This window comes from Entelurus aequoreus, linkage group LG27 (genome assembly GCF_033978785.1).
Source record: "Entelurus aequoreus isolate RoL-2023_Sb linkage group LG27, RoL_Eaeq_v1.1, whole genome shotgun sequence".
NCBI classification, from domain to species: Eukaryota; Metazoa; Chordata; class Actinopteri; order Syngnathiformes; family Syngnathidae; genus Entelurus; species Entelurus aequoreus.
Window position 1 is genome coordinate 5,802,475 of NC_084757.1, and position 14,316 is coordinate 5,816,790.

At 39.9% G+C, this 14,316-nt stretch overlaps 1 protein-coding gene across 2 annotated transcripts; it reads right to left on the reverse strand.

Annotated features, from left to right (window-relative positions):
- Window positions 1-4,099: 4,099 nt before the first annotated feature.
- On the reverse strand, window positions 4,100-12,744 carry dohh (deoxyhypusine hydroxylase/monooxygenase). 2 transcript variants are annotated; one of them, XM_062038357.1, is made up of 6 exons: window positions 12,593-12,725; window positions 12,251-12,360; window positions 5,916-6,083; window positions 5,769-5,845; window positions 5,452-5,707; window positions 4,100-4,476 (listed from the first exon to the last, which is right to left on the reverse strand). In XM_062038357.1, exons 2-6 carry the CDS (start codon window positions 12,354-12,356, stop codon window positions 4,166-4,168), a joined length of 918 nt encoding a protein of 305 aa, XP_061894341.1. In that variant the 5' UTR covers window positions 12,357-12,360; window positions 12,593-12,725; the 3' UTR covers window positions 4,100-4,165. The 2 variants fall into 2 exon arrangements, with proteins under 2 accessions (XP_061894341.1, XP_061894340.1); XM_062038356.1 differs by having other exon boundaries at window positions 4,101-4,476; window positions 12,251-12,357; window positions 12,593-12,744.
- Between the last annotated feature and the right edge of the window lie 1,572 nt (window positions 12,745-14,316).

Consider the following 14,316-nt stretch of genomic DNA (forward strand, 5'->3'; position numbering starts at 1 on the left):
GCATGTCTTTGGAGGTGGGAGGGGCCTATCCCCAGGTGCATGTCTTTGGAGGTGGGAGGGGCCTATCCCCAGGTGCATGTCTTTGGAGGTGGGAGGAGCCTATCCCCAGGTGCATGTCTTTGGAGGTGGGAGGGGCCTATCCCCAGGTGCATGTCTTTGGAGGTGGGAGGGGCCTATCCCCAGGTGCATGTCTTTGGAGGTGGGAGGAGCCTATCCCCAGGTGCATGTCTTTGGAGGTGGGAGGGGCCTATCCCCAGGTGCATGTCTTTGGAGGTGGGAGGGGCCTATCCCCAGGTGCATGTCTTTGGAGGTGGGAGGGGCCTATCCCCAGGTGCATGTCTTTGGAGGTGGGAGGGGCTTATCCCCAGGTGCATGTCTTTGGAGGTGGGAGGGGCTGCCTGATGTTCAAACTGATAAACTTCTTTTTTTTTTTTTTTTTTACAAATAATCATTAAGTTTATAATTTGATGTCAGCAACACGTGACCAAGAAGTTGGGAAAGGTGGCAATAAATACTGATAAAGTTGAGGAATGCTCATCAAACACTTATTTGGAACATCCCACAGGTGTGCAGGCTAATTGGCGTTGTTAGGCCTATTTTAGGGGGGCTCAAGCCCATATAAAGATAATATGTACACAATACACATAAATGTCAAAGTACTACATATAAAGATAATATGTACACATATGTATCCTGTACTAATGTGAAAGTACAAAAGATAGACTTACTACTAATAAATACATATTATTATAAGGATTCCCCTCATGATATTATTACACAATTGCCAATGCATTTGATTATTATATATTTTATTTTACGTAGTCCGTAAAAAAAATACCTGTAGACTGGCAGTTGAGTTGCCAGAATTATTTGGTTTTGTTTACAGCATATTACTGTAAAAAGACAAATAGTACCTGGTTTTGTTTACAGCATATTACTGTAAGAAGACAAATGGTACCTGGTTTTGTTTACAGCATATTACTGTAAAAAGACAAATGGTACCTGGTTTTGTTTACAGCATATTACTGTAAGAAGACAAATGGTACCTGGTTTTGTTTACAGCATATTACTGTAAGAAGACAAATGGTACCTGGTTTTGTTTACAGCATATTACTGTAAAAAGACAAATGGTACCTGGTTTTGTTTACAGCATATTACTGTAAAAAGACAAATGGTACCTGGTTTTGTTTACAGTATATTACTGTAAGAAGACAAATGGTACCTGGTTTTGTTTACAGCATATTACTGTAAGAAGACAAATGGTACCTGGTTTTGTTTACAGCATATTACTGTAAGAAGACAAATAGTACCTGGTTTTGTTTACAGCATATTACTGTAAAAAGACAAATAGTACCTGGTTTTGTTTACAGCATATTACTGTAAGAAGACAAATGGTACCTGGTTTTGTTTACAGCATATTACTGTAAGAAGACAAATGGTACCTGGTTTTGTTTACAGCATATTACTGTAAAAAGACAAATGGTACCTGGTTTTGTTTACAGCATATTACTGTAAGAAGACAAATAGTACCTGGTTTTGTTTACAGCATATTACTGTAAAAAGACAAATAGTACCTGGTTTTGTTTACAGCATATTACTGTAAAAAGACAAATGGTACCTGGTTTTGTTTACAGCATATTACTGTAAGAAGACAAATAGTACCTGGTTTTGTTTACAGCATATTACTGTAAAAAGACAAATAGTACCTGGTTTTGTTTACAGCATATTACTGTAAGAAGACAAATGGTACCTGGTTTTGTTTACAGCATATTACTGTAAGAAGACAAATGGTACCTGGTTTTGTTTACAGCATATTACTGTAAAAAGACAAATGGTACCTGGTTTTGTTTACAGCATATTACTGTAAAAAGACAAATAGTACCTGGTTTTGTTTACAGCATATTACTGTAAAAAGACAAATGGTACCTGGTTTTGTTTACAGCATATTACTGTAAAAAGACAAATGGTACCTGGTTTTGTTTACAGCATATTACTGTAAAAAGACAAATGGTACCAGTGTTTCTTACGGTCCAATTCTGGCGACTGAGCGGGATTTTAGTTATTGTAAAATCTATTGTTTTCGCCATGTATTACTGTAAATGTTTTTTTTACAGTAAAAATTCAAGCGACTTGTGCAGCCAGTTTATTTTTTTTCTCAAATCGATGGTTGTTTTTGCGGTGTATTACCGTAAAGGGAAAATCGGTACCACGGTTTTTTTTTAACGATAAAATTCTGCCGACTGAGCAGCCTTTTTTTTTTTTTTTTTACTGTAAAGTCTATCGTGTTAAAATGTACAATTTAATGGACAACTTGCTTTGAAATCATAAATCAGATATTTAGTTTTATTTCAACAAAAAAAGTTTGTAATGTATGATAATATGTTACATTATTGGGAAACACAGAACTAATAGTTACAGATTATAACTACATTATAACTTTATAAATATTATATATATATAAATAATAATAATATTAAATAAAATAATAATAATTTACAATTTTTTATTATATAAATAAATAAATATAAATACATTACAACTTACAGATTATAACTACTTTCCAAGCTAAATAATGCATAAGTAACTAACATGTTATTAACATGATTATTATTGCAGATTAATACACAAATCAAGCTGTTATTTGAGTATTTTTATCTGAACAAAAACATTTAATTTATAACATGTTACATTTCTAGATAATATTGTGTAAAAATTAGGGATGTCCGATAATGGCTTTTTGCCGATATCCGATATTGTCCAACTCTTTAATTACTGATACCGATATCAACCGATACCGATATCAACCGATATATGCAGTCGTGGAATTAACACATTATTATGCCTAATTTGGACAACCAGGTATGGTGAAGATAAGGTACTTTTAAAAAAATTAGTAAAATAAGATAAATAAATTAAAAACATTTTCTTGAATAAAAAAGAAAGTACAATATAAAAACAGTTACATAGAAACTAGTAATGAATGAAAATGAGTCAAATGAAGTGTTAAAGGTTAGTACTAGAGATGTCCGATAATATCGGTCTGCCGATATTATCGGCCGATAAATGCGTTAAAATATAATATCGGAAATTATCGGTATCGTTTTTTTATTATCAGTATCGTTGTTTTTTTAATTTATTTATTAAATCCACATAAAAAACACAAGATACGCTTACAATTAGTGCACCAACCCAAAAAACCTCCCTCCCCCCATTTACACTCATTCACACAAAAGGGTTGTTTCTTTCTGTTATTAATATTCTGCTTCCTACATTATATATCAATATATATCAATACAGTCTGCAAGGGATACAGTCCGTAAGCACACATGATTGTGCGTGCTGCTGCTCCACTAATAGTACTAACCTTTAACACTTCATTTTACTCATTTTCATTCATTACTAGTTTCTATGTAACTGTTTTTATATTGTTTTACTTTCTTTTTTATTCAAGAAAATGTTTTTAATTTAGTTATTTTATTAATTTTTTTAAAAAGTACCTTATCTTCACCATACCTGGTTGTCCAAATTAGGCATAATAATGTGTTAATTCCACGACTGTATATATCAGTTGATATTGGTATCGGTTGATATCGGTATCGGTAATTAAAGAGTTGGACAATATTGGCATATCGGCAAAAAGCCATTATCGGACATCCCTAGTTAGTACTATTAGTGGAGCAGCAGCACGCACAATCATGTGCGCTTACGGACTGTATCCCTTGCAGACTGTATTGATATATATTGATATATAATGTAGGAAGCAGAATATTAATAACAGAAAGAAACAACCCTTTTGTGTGAATGAGTGTAAATGGGGGAGGGAGGTTTTTTGGGGTTGGTGCACTAATTGTAAGTGTATCTTGTGTTTTTTATGTGGATTTAATAAAAAAAAAATTTAAAAAACAAAACAAAAAAAACGATACAGATAATTAAAAAAAACGATACCGATAATTTCCGATATTACATTTCAACGCATATATCGGCCGATAATATCGGCAGACGGATATTATCGGACATCTCTAGTAAAAATACATGAAGCTGCATGCAGTACATGGATTTTTTCAGTCAAAACGGAAAGAAGGAATACACTTAGTAAGAAAAGATGAAGTATTTTATTGATTGATTTATTTGTACAGGACTTCAACGTAACTTCCTGATGTGACCTTTAACCCTGTGGGCGTGTCAGTGCGTCCGCATACTGGAACTGCTCGCTGTTTTCATACTCCAGCATGTCCAAGGCCACCTCGCAGCTCTCCTTGACCACGCGCTCGCTGTCGCCACGGTAACGCTGCAGCACGGCCAGACACTCCTCCTCGCCGATGGAGCCCAGGGCCTCTGCGGCCTCGTGACGCACCATGGGGTTCTCGCCGCCGCGCTCCAGGGCGGCGCGGAGGGCCGGGACCGCCGCCGGGTGCTGCATCTGGCCCAGCACGTAACCGATCTCATGGCGGAAGAGCGCGCTGGAACACTGCAGGCCTGGAACGCAGGGCACGCCGCTTTGTGACGCTTTCCACGATTGATTTTAGTCCGTGTCACACACACACACACTAGGTGTGGCCATGACCCATCACCCTTGATCACCCCCTGGGAGGTGAGGGGAGCAGTGAGCAGCAGCGGTGGCCGCGCCCGGGAATCATTTTTGGTGATTTAACCCCCACTTCCAAGCCTTGATGCTGAGTGCCAAGCAGGGAGGTAATGGCTGCCATTTTTATAGTCTTTGGTATGACTCGGCCGGGGTTTGAACTCACGACCTACCCATCTCAGGGTGGACAGTCTAACCACTAGGCCACTGAGTAGGTAGTAGAGTCAACATTCAAATCTTACAATTTCTCACCTTAAAATTGATGAAGGTACCGCAGGGGGTTACCAAAGTGCGGCCCGTAGCTAATTTTTTTTTACGGCCCACGGCAAAATAGTTAGCATTTAATATTAGCATGCTAGATTTTTGGCTAATTTTCTAGATATATACCTCTGTATTATTTTGGGACTTGATGCATGCTAATATTAGCAGGTTAGCATTTGAAACACTTTACCAAGTACAGGTACCTCAGAGTAATATATTTTGGGACTTGACGCATGTTACAGTTAGCATTTTAGCATGCTAGATTTTTTTTTTTAGCTAATTGAGCAGGTATACACCTCAGTGGCATATATTTTGGTATTTTACTAATGCTAACTGCTATCATAATGCTATCGTTAACATAGCACTGTTAGCATGTTAGCTTTTTTAGCTCACATTTTGTGTTACTTGAGGCTACCCTGCCAGCGTGCTAACTGTTTAGCATTTCAGTTCACTTTGGCTTTCCAAAATTCACACTGAATTTCAACAGTAGTCGATGTTTGAAAAATGTATGTTGTACTGGTTTTGAAGGTGAAAGCTACCAAAATGGCCCCTGAATACTTTGATTTGTCAGCGTGTGGCCCTCAGTGGGAAGAAGGTTCCTGACTTACCGTCTCCTAAAGCAAGCACCGCCTCCTCGCTGCCCAGGTTGCGAAGCGCAAACATGGCGCGGTAGCGTTCAAAGAGCGGCAGGCTCTCGTCCAACAGGGCGCCGCGCAGCTCGGGCACGCTCTTCCTGGGGGCGGGAGGGGCGGGGTCCACGGAGCAGTAGGGGTTCTGGTCCGTGCGGCCGTCCTGGAGCTGTTTCTCCCCCCCGCTCTGCAGCCACTCCACGCGCCGGACGGCCAGCTGACACGTCTCCGCCACCTGCGGCGAGGCACACGTCGTCAGGGAGGCGTGATGGCGAGCCACGCCGCACCTTTTCTACCTCGACGACGGGGTCCCGGCTGTAGGCCTTCAGCAGGTCCAGAACGGAAGGATCCCCGATGGCCCCCAGAGCCTCGCCTGCAGACACACACAACACTGGTGCTTGCCGTGCCACACTTTAATGTGTCCCCCCCACACCTCCAATCACCTGCTTCGTGTCGGACCATGGGCTCCTGCCGCGCGTCCTGCAGCACGGCGCTCAGGGTGGGTATGGCCGCTGAGTCCTGCATCTGGCCCAGACAGTAGGCCAGCTCGTGCTTCAGCAGAGCAGAGTCGTCCGTGAAGGCTTTGCTGATCCACTCCACGGCTTCAGCGCCTAAACAAAAATCAAAACGCGTCACATAAATGCTCCCAAAATGTGGAACGATCTCTTTGAAAACACTTTAAGTCCTCGACACGGGACATTGAACACATTTAGTGATATTAGTGATTCCCGGAGCCCAAAAAAAGTCTGCGGGCTGTAGAGCGTTTTCTATTGGGGCTCCAGTGCTCTGGAATGTTCTAGCAGTAACAGTTAGAGATGCTACCTCAGTAGAAGCATTTAAAGGCCTACTGAAAGCCACTACTAGCGACCACGCAGTCTGATAGTTTATATATCAATGATGAAATCTTAACATTGCAACACATGCCAATACGGCCGGGTTAACTTATAAAGTGACATTTTAAAATTCCCGGGAAATATCCGGCTGAAACATTGCGGTATGATGACGTATGCACGTGACCAAGTCCGAGTAACGGAAGTTATGGTACCCCGTAGAATCCTATACAAAAAGCTCTGTTTTCATTTCATAATTCCACAGTATTCTGGACATCTTTTGCAATTTTTTTAATGAACAATGAAGGCTGCAAAGAAGACAGTTGTAGGTGGGATCAGTGTATTAGCAGCGGACTACAGCAACACAACCAGGAGGACTTTGTTGGAGCGCTAGCCGCGCTAGCCGCCGACTTCACCTTGACTTCCTACGTCTCCGGGCCGCCAAACGCATCGGGTGAAGTCCTTCGTCCTTCTGCCGATCGCTGGAACGCAGGTGAGCACGGGTGTTGATGAGCAAATGAGGGCTGGCTGGCGTAGGTGGATAGCTAATGTTTTTAGCATAGCTCTGTGCAGTCCAGTTGCTAAGTTAGCTTCAATGGCGTCGTTAGCACAGCATTGTTAACCTTCGCCAGCCTGGAAAGCATTAACCGTGTATTTACATGTCCACGGTTTAATAGTATTGTTGATTTTCTATCTATACTTCCCGTCAGGGGTTTATTTCTTTTGTTTCTATATGCAGTTAAAGCAAGATGCTATCACGTTAGCTCGTAGCTAAAGCATTTCGCCGATGTATTGTCGTGGAGATAAAAGGCACTGAATGTCCATTTGGCGTTCTCGACTCTCATTTTCAAGAGGATATAGTATCCCAGGTGGTTTCAAATACAAATCTGTGATCTACAATAGAAAAAGGAGAGAGTGTGGAATCCAATGAGCCAGCTTGTACCTAAGTTACGGTCAGAGCGAAAAAAGATACGTCCATCACTGCCTCTCAAGTCCTTCACTGTAACGTTCCTCATCTACGAATCTTTCATCCTCGCTCAAATTAATGGGGTAATCATCACTTTCTCGGTCCGAATCTCTCTCGCTCCATTGTAAACAACGGGGAATTGTGAGGAATACTAGCTCCTGTGACGTCACGCTACTTCCGCTACAGGCAAGGCTTTTTTTTTATCAGCGAGCAAAAGTTGCAAACTTTATCGTCGATTTTCTCTACTAAATCCTTTCAGCAAAAATATGGCAATATCGCGAAATGATCAAGTATGACAAATAGAATGGATCTGCTATTCCCGTTTAAATTTTAAAAAATCATTTCAGTAGGCCTTTAAGTCCCATCTTAAAACTAATTTGTAAACTCTAGCCTTTAAATCAGGGGTGGGCAATTAATTTTTACCGGGGGCCGCATGAGCAACCCGAGCACTGCTGGAGGGCCACTTCGACAATATTTCAATTAAATTTTGCTCAATATTATTTTTGATATATACCGTAAGATAAAAAAAATATATAATAATAATACTTTCATTTAACCTAACTTAACTTTATACCAAAAGCACTGCTTTGGAAATCATTTGTACCCCTTTCAGAGATCACATTTAGTTCCCCTTAAACATCCTCATGTTGCACAATGAAATGTAAGCTACGGATGAAGTGTGCATGCCTGGAACTTTCTCTAGTAACAGCATTCCATGATTAATATAAATAAATTAACATGAATAATAAATGACAGTAAAATAAGCACACGTATGACTGAGGAGTCATAGTGTAACTTTGTGTGGTGTTTGTGTTGTCCGACTTTTTGTGTGGCCATAAACGCACCAGTGGTTTAGTGGTGTGCGTGTTGGTGACAGATGACAAGTTGGTTTTGGCCTGGTTTGTACGGCAGAAAATGACTAGTTTTTCCAGATAGAAGTGTTTTACTCATGTTTTTGGTGTGGTTATGTCCGAATATAAACAGTTTTGCTCAATAAAGTGATGGATATAATTCCTGTCCTCGAAGCATCTCCATAGACGTTACAATAATTGAACGGTGTTCAATTGAACGGTGTTGACGAACACCGTTAGGGCCGCTTGTTGTCACTGTCACTCAAAGTTGCATTGCATAATTACATAGAATAAATATGTTTATTTTGTTTAGAATTCAGATGGGATTTGATTTGGTGCGCGGCATATATTTGCTGTGCGCAGAGGACGCTTGAGCAGTGCGCAATTGCGTAGGCGCGCACCTTAGAGGGAACGTTGCTTGGCAGTCCATGTCTTGTTGAAAACACGCCATTCCTCATCAACTTTTCTCTTTTTAGCGTCTCGGGTGTAAACCGTGCATCACTTGTCGCTGTGCACCTTCACTCATAGGTTACACACGGACACACGCCCATAAATAACACTTTTCAAAATAAAAGCAGCACAGTTGTATTGCGCGCATGACAGATGTTTTTTCAACTTTATTTTGTCATTTGTGATTGCAGCTGTTCACATTCACTCATGCGCATACGTCCACACGGAAGTAATACAAATAACGCTTTTCAAAACAAAAGCAGCACCGTTGTATTGCACACTCGACATAGATACTTTTTAAAATTGATTTAGTAATTTATGATTGGCCTCACGCGGGTTGGACAGGGACGCACAAAGGGCCGGATGAAGCCAGCGGGCCGCAGAATGCCCAGGTCTGCTTTAAATAGACCCCCCTTTTAGACCAGTTGATCTGCCGTTTCTTTTCTGCTCTGCCCCCCTCTCCTTCGTGGAAACAAGTCCATGTAAGAAAAGCAACACATTTAGTTGAACTGCAGCAATTTAGTGGTCAAGTGGTCAAGCAGAAGCTTGTGGATGGCTACCAAAAGCGTCTTATTGCAGGTCAACTTGCCAAGGAAGCAAATATTAACATTGCTGTATGTATACTTTTGACCCTCACATTTTCAGTAGAGCCATAATAAATTCATAAAAGAAGCAAACTTCATGAATGTTTTTAGTGAGCAACAAGTATGTGCTCCAATCACTACATCACAACAAAATAAGAGTTGTAGAAATGATTGTAAAGTCAACACAGCCATGACATGATGTTCTTTACACGTGTACGTACACTTTTGACCACCACTGTATGTACAATAAATAATATATTTGTGATATATTGTATTGGTTTTGAAAATGAAAAACATCTAAATGGCCCCCCGCATGCTTGCATTAATGTGTGGCCCTCAGTGGAAAAAGTTTGGACACCTCTGGTCTCACTCTTCTGTCAAAGTCTTCCCCATTTTCACCTGAGTGGAACCAATCTGTTGCACTGGCGTGCTTTTATTTTGAAGCTGGCTTTTTGTCTCCTCCAGGCTAGACTACTGCAAGTCACTTCTTGTGGGGATCCCCAGCAAGAAGATCCAGAAGCTGCAGTACTTACAGAATAGTGCTGCTAGGATCCTGATGAGAGTGTGGAAATACCACCACGTCACAGCGGTTCTCAAATACCTTCACCGGCTTCCTGTTCCACTCAGGATTGAATACAAAGTCTCCCTACTAACTCACCATGGAAATGATCCCCTCTACCTCAAAGAACTGCTCACCCCCAAATCCTCCACACCACACCTCCACTCCGGACAGGCTAACCTCCTCCAACCTCCGAGGACAAAGCTACGAACTATGGGAGACGCCGCTCCCAGTCTGTGGAACGCTCTCCCTGACTACCTGAGGGCACCACAGACTGTGGATGCTTTAAAAAAAAGGCTTAAAAACCATTCTTTTAAAAAAAGATATAAAGATTTATTTAGATATATGTGTGCTAGTTCTAGCTATTAGGCTGTTCTACTTTTAATTTTTTTAAATTTTACTATTTATTTTACTTGTTGGGGGCAGCTATTTGTGGTTCTAGCGTTGTTTGGTTTTGTTTTTAAATGCACTGTAGCACTTTGAGGTTGTTTGCTCAATGTAAAGTGCTTTTACAAATAAAATCTGTGGAGCGCTCTCCCTGACCACCTGAGGGCACCACAGACTGTGGATGCTTTTAAAAAAGGCTTAAAAACCTTTGTTTTTAAAAAAGCCTTTTTTTAGATATCTGTGCTAGTTGTAGCTATTAAGCTGTTCTAGTTTTTATTTTTAACTATTTATTTTACTTGTTGGGGGCAGCTATTTGTGGTTCTAGCGTTGTTGTTTGGTTTTGTTTTTAAATGCACTGTAGCACTTTGAGGTTGTTTGCTCAATGTAAAGTGCTTTTACAAATAAAATCTGTGGAACGCTCTCCCTGACCACCTGAGGGCACCACAGACTGTGGATGCTTTTAAAAAAAGGCTTAAAAACCCTTCTTTTAAAAAAAGCAATTTTTTTTTAGATATGTGTGCTAGTTCTAGCTATCAGGCTGTTCTAGTTTTTATTTTTTACTATTTATTTTACTTTTTGGGGGCAGCTATTTGTGGTTCTAGCGTTGTTTGTTTTTGTTTTTAAATGCACTGTAGCACTTTGAGGTTGTTTGCTCAATTTAAAGTGCTTTTACAAATAAAATCTATCTGGGGAACACTCTCCCTGACGTTTGCTCAATTTAAAGTGCTTTTACAAATAAAATCTATCTGGGGAACACTCTCCCTGACCACCAGAGGGCACCACAGACTGTGGATGCTTTTTAAAAAAGGCTTAAAAACCCTTCTTTTTAAAAAAGCCTTTTTTTAGATATATGTGTGCTAGTTCTAGCTATTAGGCTGTTCTAGTTTTTATTTTTAACTATTTATTTTACTTGTTGGGGGCAGCTATTTGTGGTTCTAGCTTTGTTGTTTGGTTGGTTTTGTTTTTAAATGCACTGTAGCACTTTGAGGTTGTTTGCTCAATGTAAAGTGCTTTTACAAATAAAATCTGTGGAACGCTCTCCCTGACCACCTGAGGGCACCACAGACTGTGGATGCTTTAAAAAAAGGCTTAAAAACCTTTGTTTTTAAAAAAGCCTTTTTTTAGATATCTGTGCTAGTTCTAGCTATTAAGCTGTTCTAGTTTTAATTTTTTACTATTTATTTTACTTGTTGGGGGCAGCTATTTGTGGTTCTAGCGTTGTTTGCTCAATGTAAAGTGCTTTTACAAATAAAATCTGTGGAACGCTCTCCCTGACCACCTGGGGGCACCACAGACTGTGGATGCTTTTAAAAAAGGCTTAAAAACCCTTCTTTTTAAAAAAAAGCCTTTTTTTAGATATATGTGTGCTAGTTCTAGCTATTAGGCTGTTCTAGTTTTTATTTTTAACTATTTATTTTACTTGTTGGGGGCAGCTATTTGTGGTTCTAGCGTTGTTTGTTTTTGTTTTTAAATGCACTGTAGCACTTTGAGGTTGTTTGCTCAATTTAAAGTGCTTTTACAAATAAAATCTATCTGGGGAACACTCTCCCTGACCACCTGAGGGCACCACAGACTGTGGATGCTTTTAAAAAAGGCTTAAAAGCCCCCTTTTTTTTTTTTAGATATATGTGTACTAGTTCTAGCTATTGGGCTGTTCTAGTTTTTATTTGTATTTTTTTAATGCACTGTAGCACTTTGAGGTTGTTTGCTCAATGTAAAATGCTTTTTACAAATAAAATCTATTATTATTATTATTACAGGTTTTACAGGCTGTGTTGTCAAAGCCTAGCTGACCAGAGTTGCAGTACCACAGGATTTTTGTTTTTCACGTTGGGAAAGATGGGCGAAATACAACAGTTTATTTTAAAAAAAAAACACGTATAGTTGACAGGTATGTCTCTAATCCCCGGCCGGGGGATCTCGGAACCCCCTGCTGCACTTCCTGAGTCACTGCCGCTCATTTTAAAGAATATTGTTGAAAATACTCAATGTGTACGTTGGTAAACCTCACTGCCAGACAAGTTTACCATAATTACCGTCGACAGCCCGGGATTTTAGCTCGGTAGTTAGCGCGCTTTGCCTCTCATGCGGACGACCCAGACTCCAGTCGGAGAGCAGGGTTACATGCGAGTGTTGTTCAAACACATTACCTCCCAAGTTCTTCAGGGTAAACAAAGCCCTGAATCGCTGGGTCAGGTCCAGACTCTGGTCCAGCAGGACTTTGCCCACCGCTGCCAGCTGCTCCTGACTGGCCATTCTACTTCCGGTGTGGCAGACAGACAGACAGGTAGGTTAGTTTGTTTGACGTCACCTGCCTTACCTTTCCAAGTCTCTTTTAAAACTAAGTCAACACCAACAAAAACATGGACACACTTGAAACAAGCCACGCTAAACTGGACAGGGTGTTACGTCATTAGGACATTTCTTATAACAGGCTGTCATTTTACGACTAGAATCCCACATTGCCGACGATGTATGGAAATAAAGTTTACCTGGATGTGGACGAGTTGACTTTAGCTGCTTGTTTACTAGTAATTACACATCATAGTGGCAACTTTGACGCAAACACGCCACGGTAGCGAGTCTCTTCACTTCCGCCTCATGGCCCGGAAGACAATTCTTCTTTTTCTTCTTCTTCATTTGATGGCGGGTCGCAGCCATGATTACAGGTGCACACCGCCACCTACTGTACTGGAGTGTGTATCCTCAGACTATATTGGGCAATTATTTTGACTCGGGGGCCAAATTTAAAGAAAAAAATGTGTCTGGGGGCCTATATATCTTTTTTTTTAGAAAAACTAATATAAAACCTCACAATAAAGTCTGATTGAATGCTAAAAATATTATGACAGACCGCCTTAAAAACGTAATGGAGTTTTAAATTTTTCTATGAAGGATAAAACCCTGAATATTGACAATATATGAACGTCACACCCCCTCTCCGTCCACATATTTTACAATCAAGCCAAATGCAACAAAAATAGCGAAATATGAATGCAAAGGGTAAAAAAACCCCACCTACAATCTGATATATGTGATATATCACTAAGCTTTAGAACTTTCCTGTAAAAATCTCCTTCCGCGTCTGTCCCTGACACCCACATTTCAGGCTGGCCGCTCTGGAAACACTCTGCGGAAACGCTCCCCACCCACACTGCTTGGTGCCTCGTCTGACCTACTGAGACTTACATTACCACAGTAACTAGTAGTTGTACGGTATACGGGTATTAGTTAAAGATTAAAATGTAATATCGGAAATTATCGGTATTGTTTTTTTATTATCTGTATCGTTTTTTTAACTTTTTTATTAAATCCACATAAAAAACACAAGATACACTTACAATTAGTGCACCAACCCAAAAAACCTCCCTCCCCCATTTACACTCATTCACACAAAAGGGTTGTTTCTTTCTGTTATTAATATTCTGCTTCCTACATTATATATCAATATATATCAATACAGTCTGCAAGGTATACAGTCCGTAAGCACACATGATTGTGCGTGCTGCTGCTCCACTAATAGTACTAACCTTTAACACTTAATTTTACTCATTTTCATTAGTTACTAGTTTCTATGTAACTGTTTTTATATTTTTTTACTTTCTTTTTTATTCAAGACATTTTTTAAATTTATTTATCTTATTTTATTTTATTATTGTTTTAAAAAAAGGACCTTATCTTCACCATACCTGGTTGTCCAAATTAGGCATAATAATGTGTTAATTCCACGACTGTATATATCGGTATCGGTTGATATTGGTATCTGTAATTAAAGAGTTGGACAATATCGGAATATCGGATATCGGCAAAAAGCCATTATCGGACATCCCTAGTATGAGTATAGTACCGCGATACTAATGAGTCATATTCGGTACCATACCGCCTTTGAAAAGTACCGGTCCTCCACACCCTAAGATTTTTTGTTAAAATAAAGCCAATAATGCAATTTTTTCTGGTCCCCTTTATTTAGAAAAGTATCGAAAAGTATCAAAATAATATTGGTTTCAGGACAACACAAGTCGCTAAGATATCATGCAAAAGGGCAGATTCCAACCATTGAAATACGTTGTATAGTTGAAGACTTACGGTCATTAGAAAACATCACTGCTCATCATAATGGCAGCTACACTTTCCATCTTAAAGATCTAAAAAAATATTTGGGAATGTCCGGCGGGCCAGATTGAAAAGCTTAACGGGCCGCATGTGGCCCCCGGGC

Bases quoted from the DNA above. Each gene is read 5' to 3' on its own strand.
- dohh (XM_062038357.1), bottom strand. From the start codon at position 12,356: ATGGCCAGTCAGGAGCAGCTGGCAGCGGTGGGCAAAGTCCTGCTGGAC. The intron at 6,084-12,250 runs GTAATGTGTTTG...ATTTTTGTTTAG, and splicing joins TACCCTGAAGAACTTGGGAG to GCGCTGAAGCCGTGGAGTGG. The intron at 5,846-5,915 runs GTGATTGGAGGT...GTGTGTCTGCAG, and splicing joins CATGGTCCGACACGAAGCAG to GCGAGGCTCTGGGGGCCATC.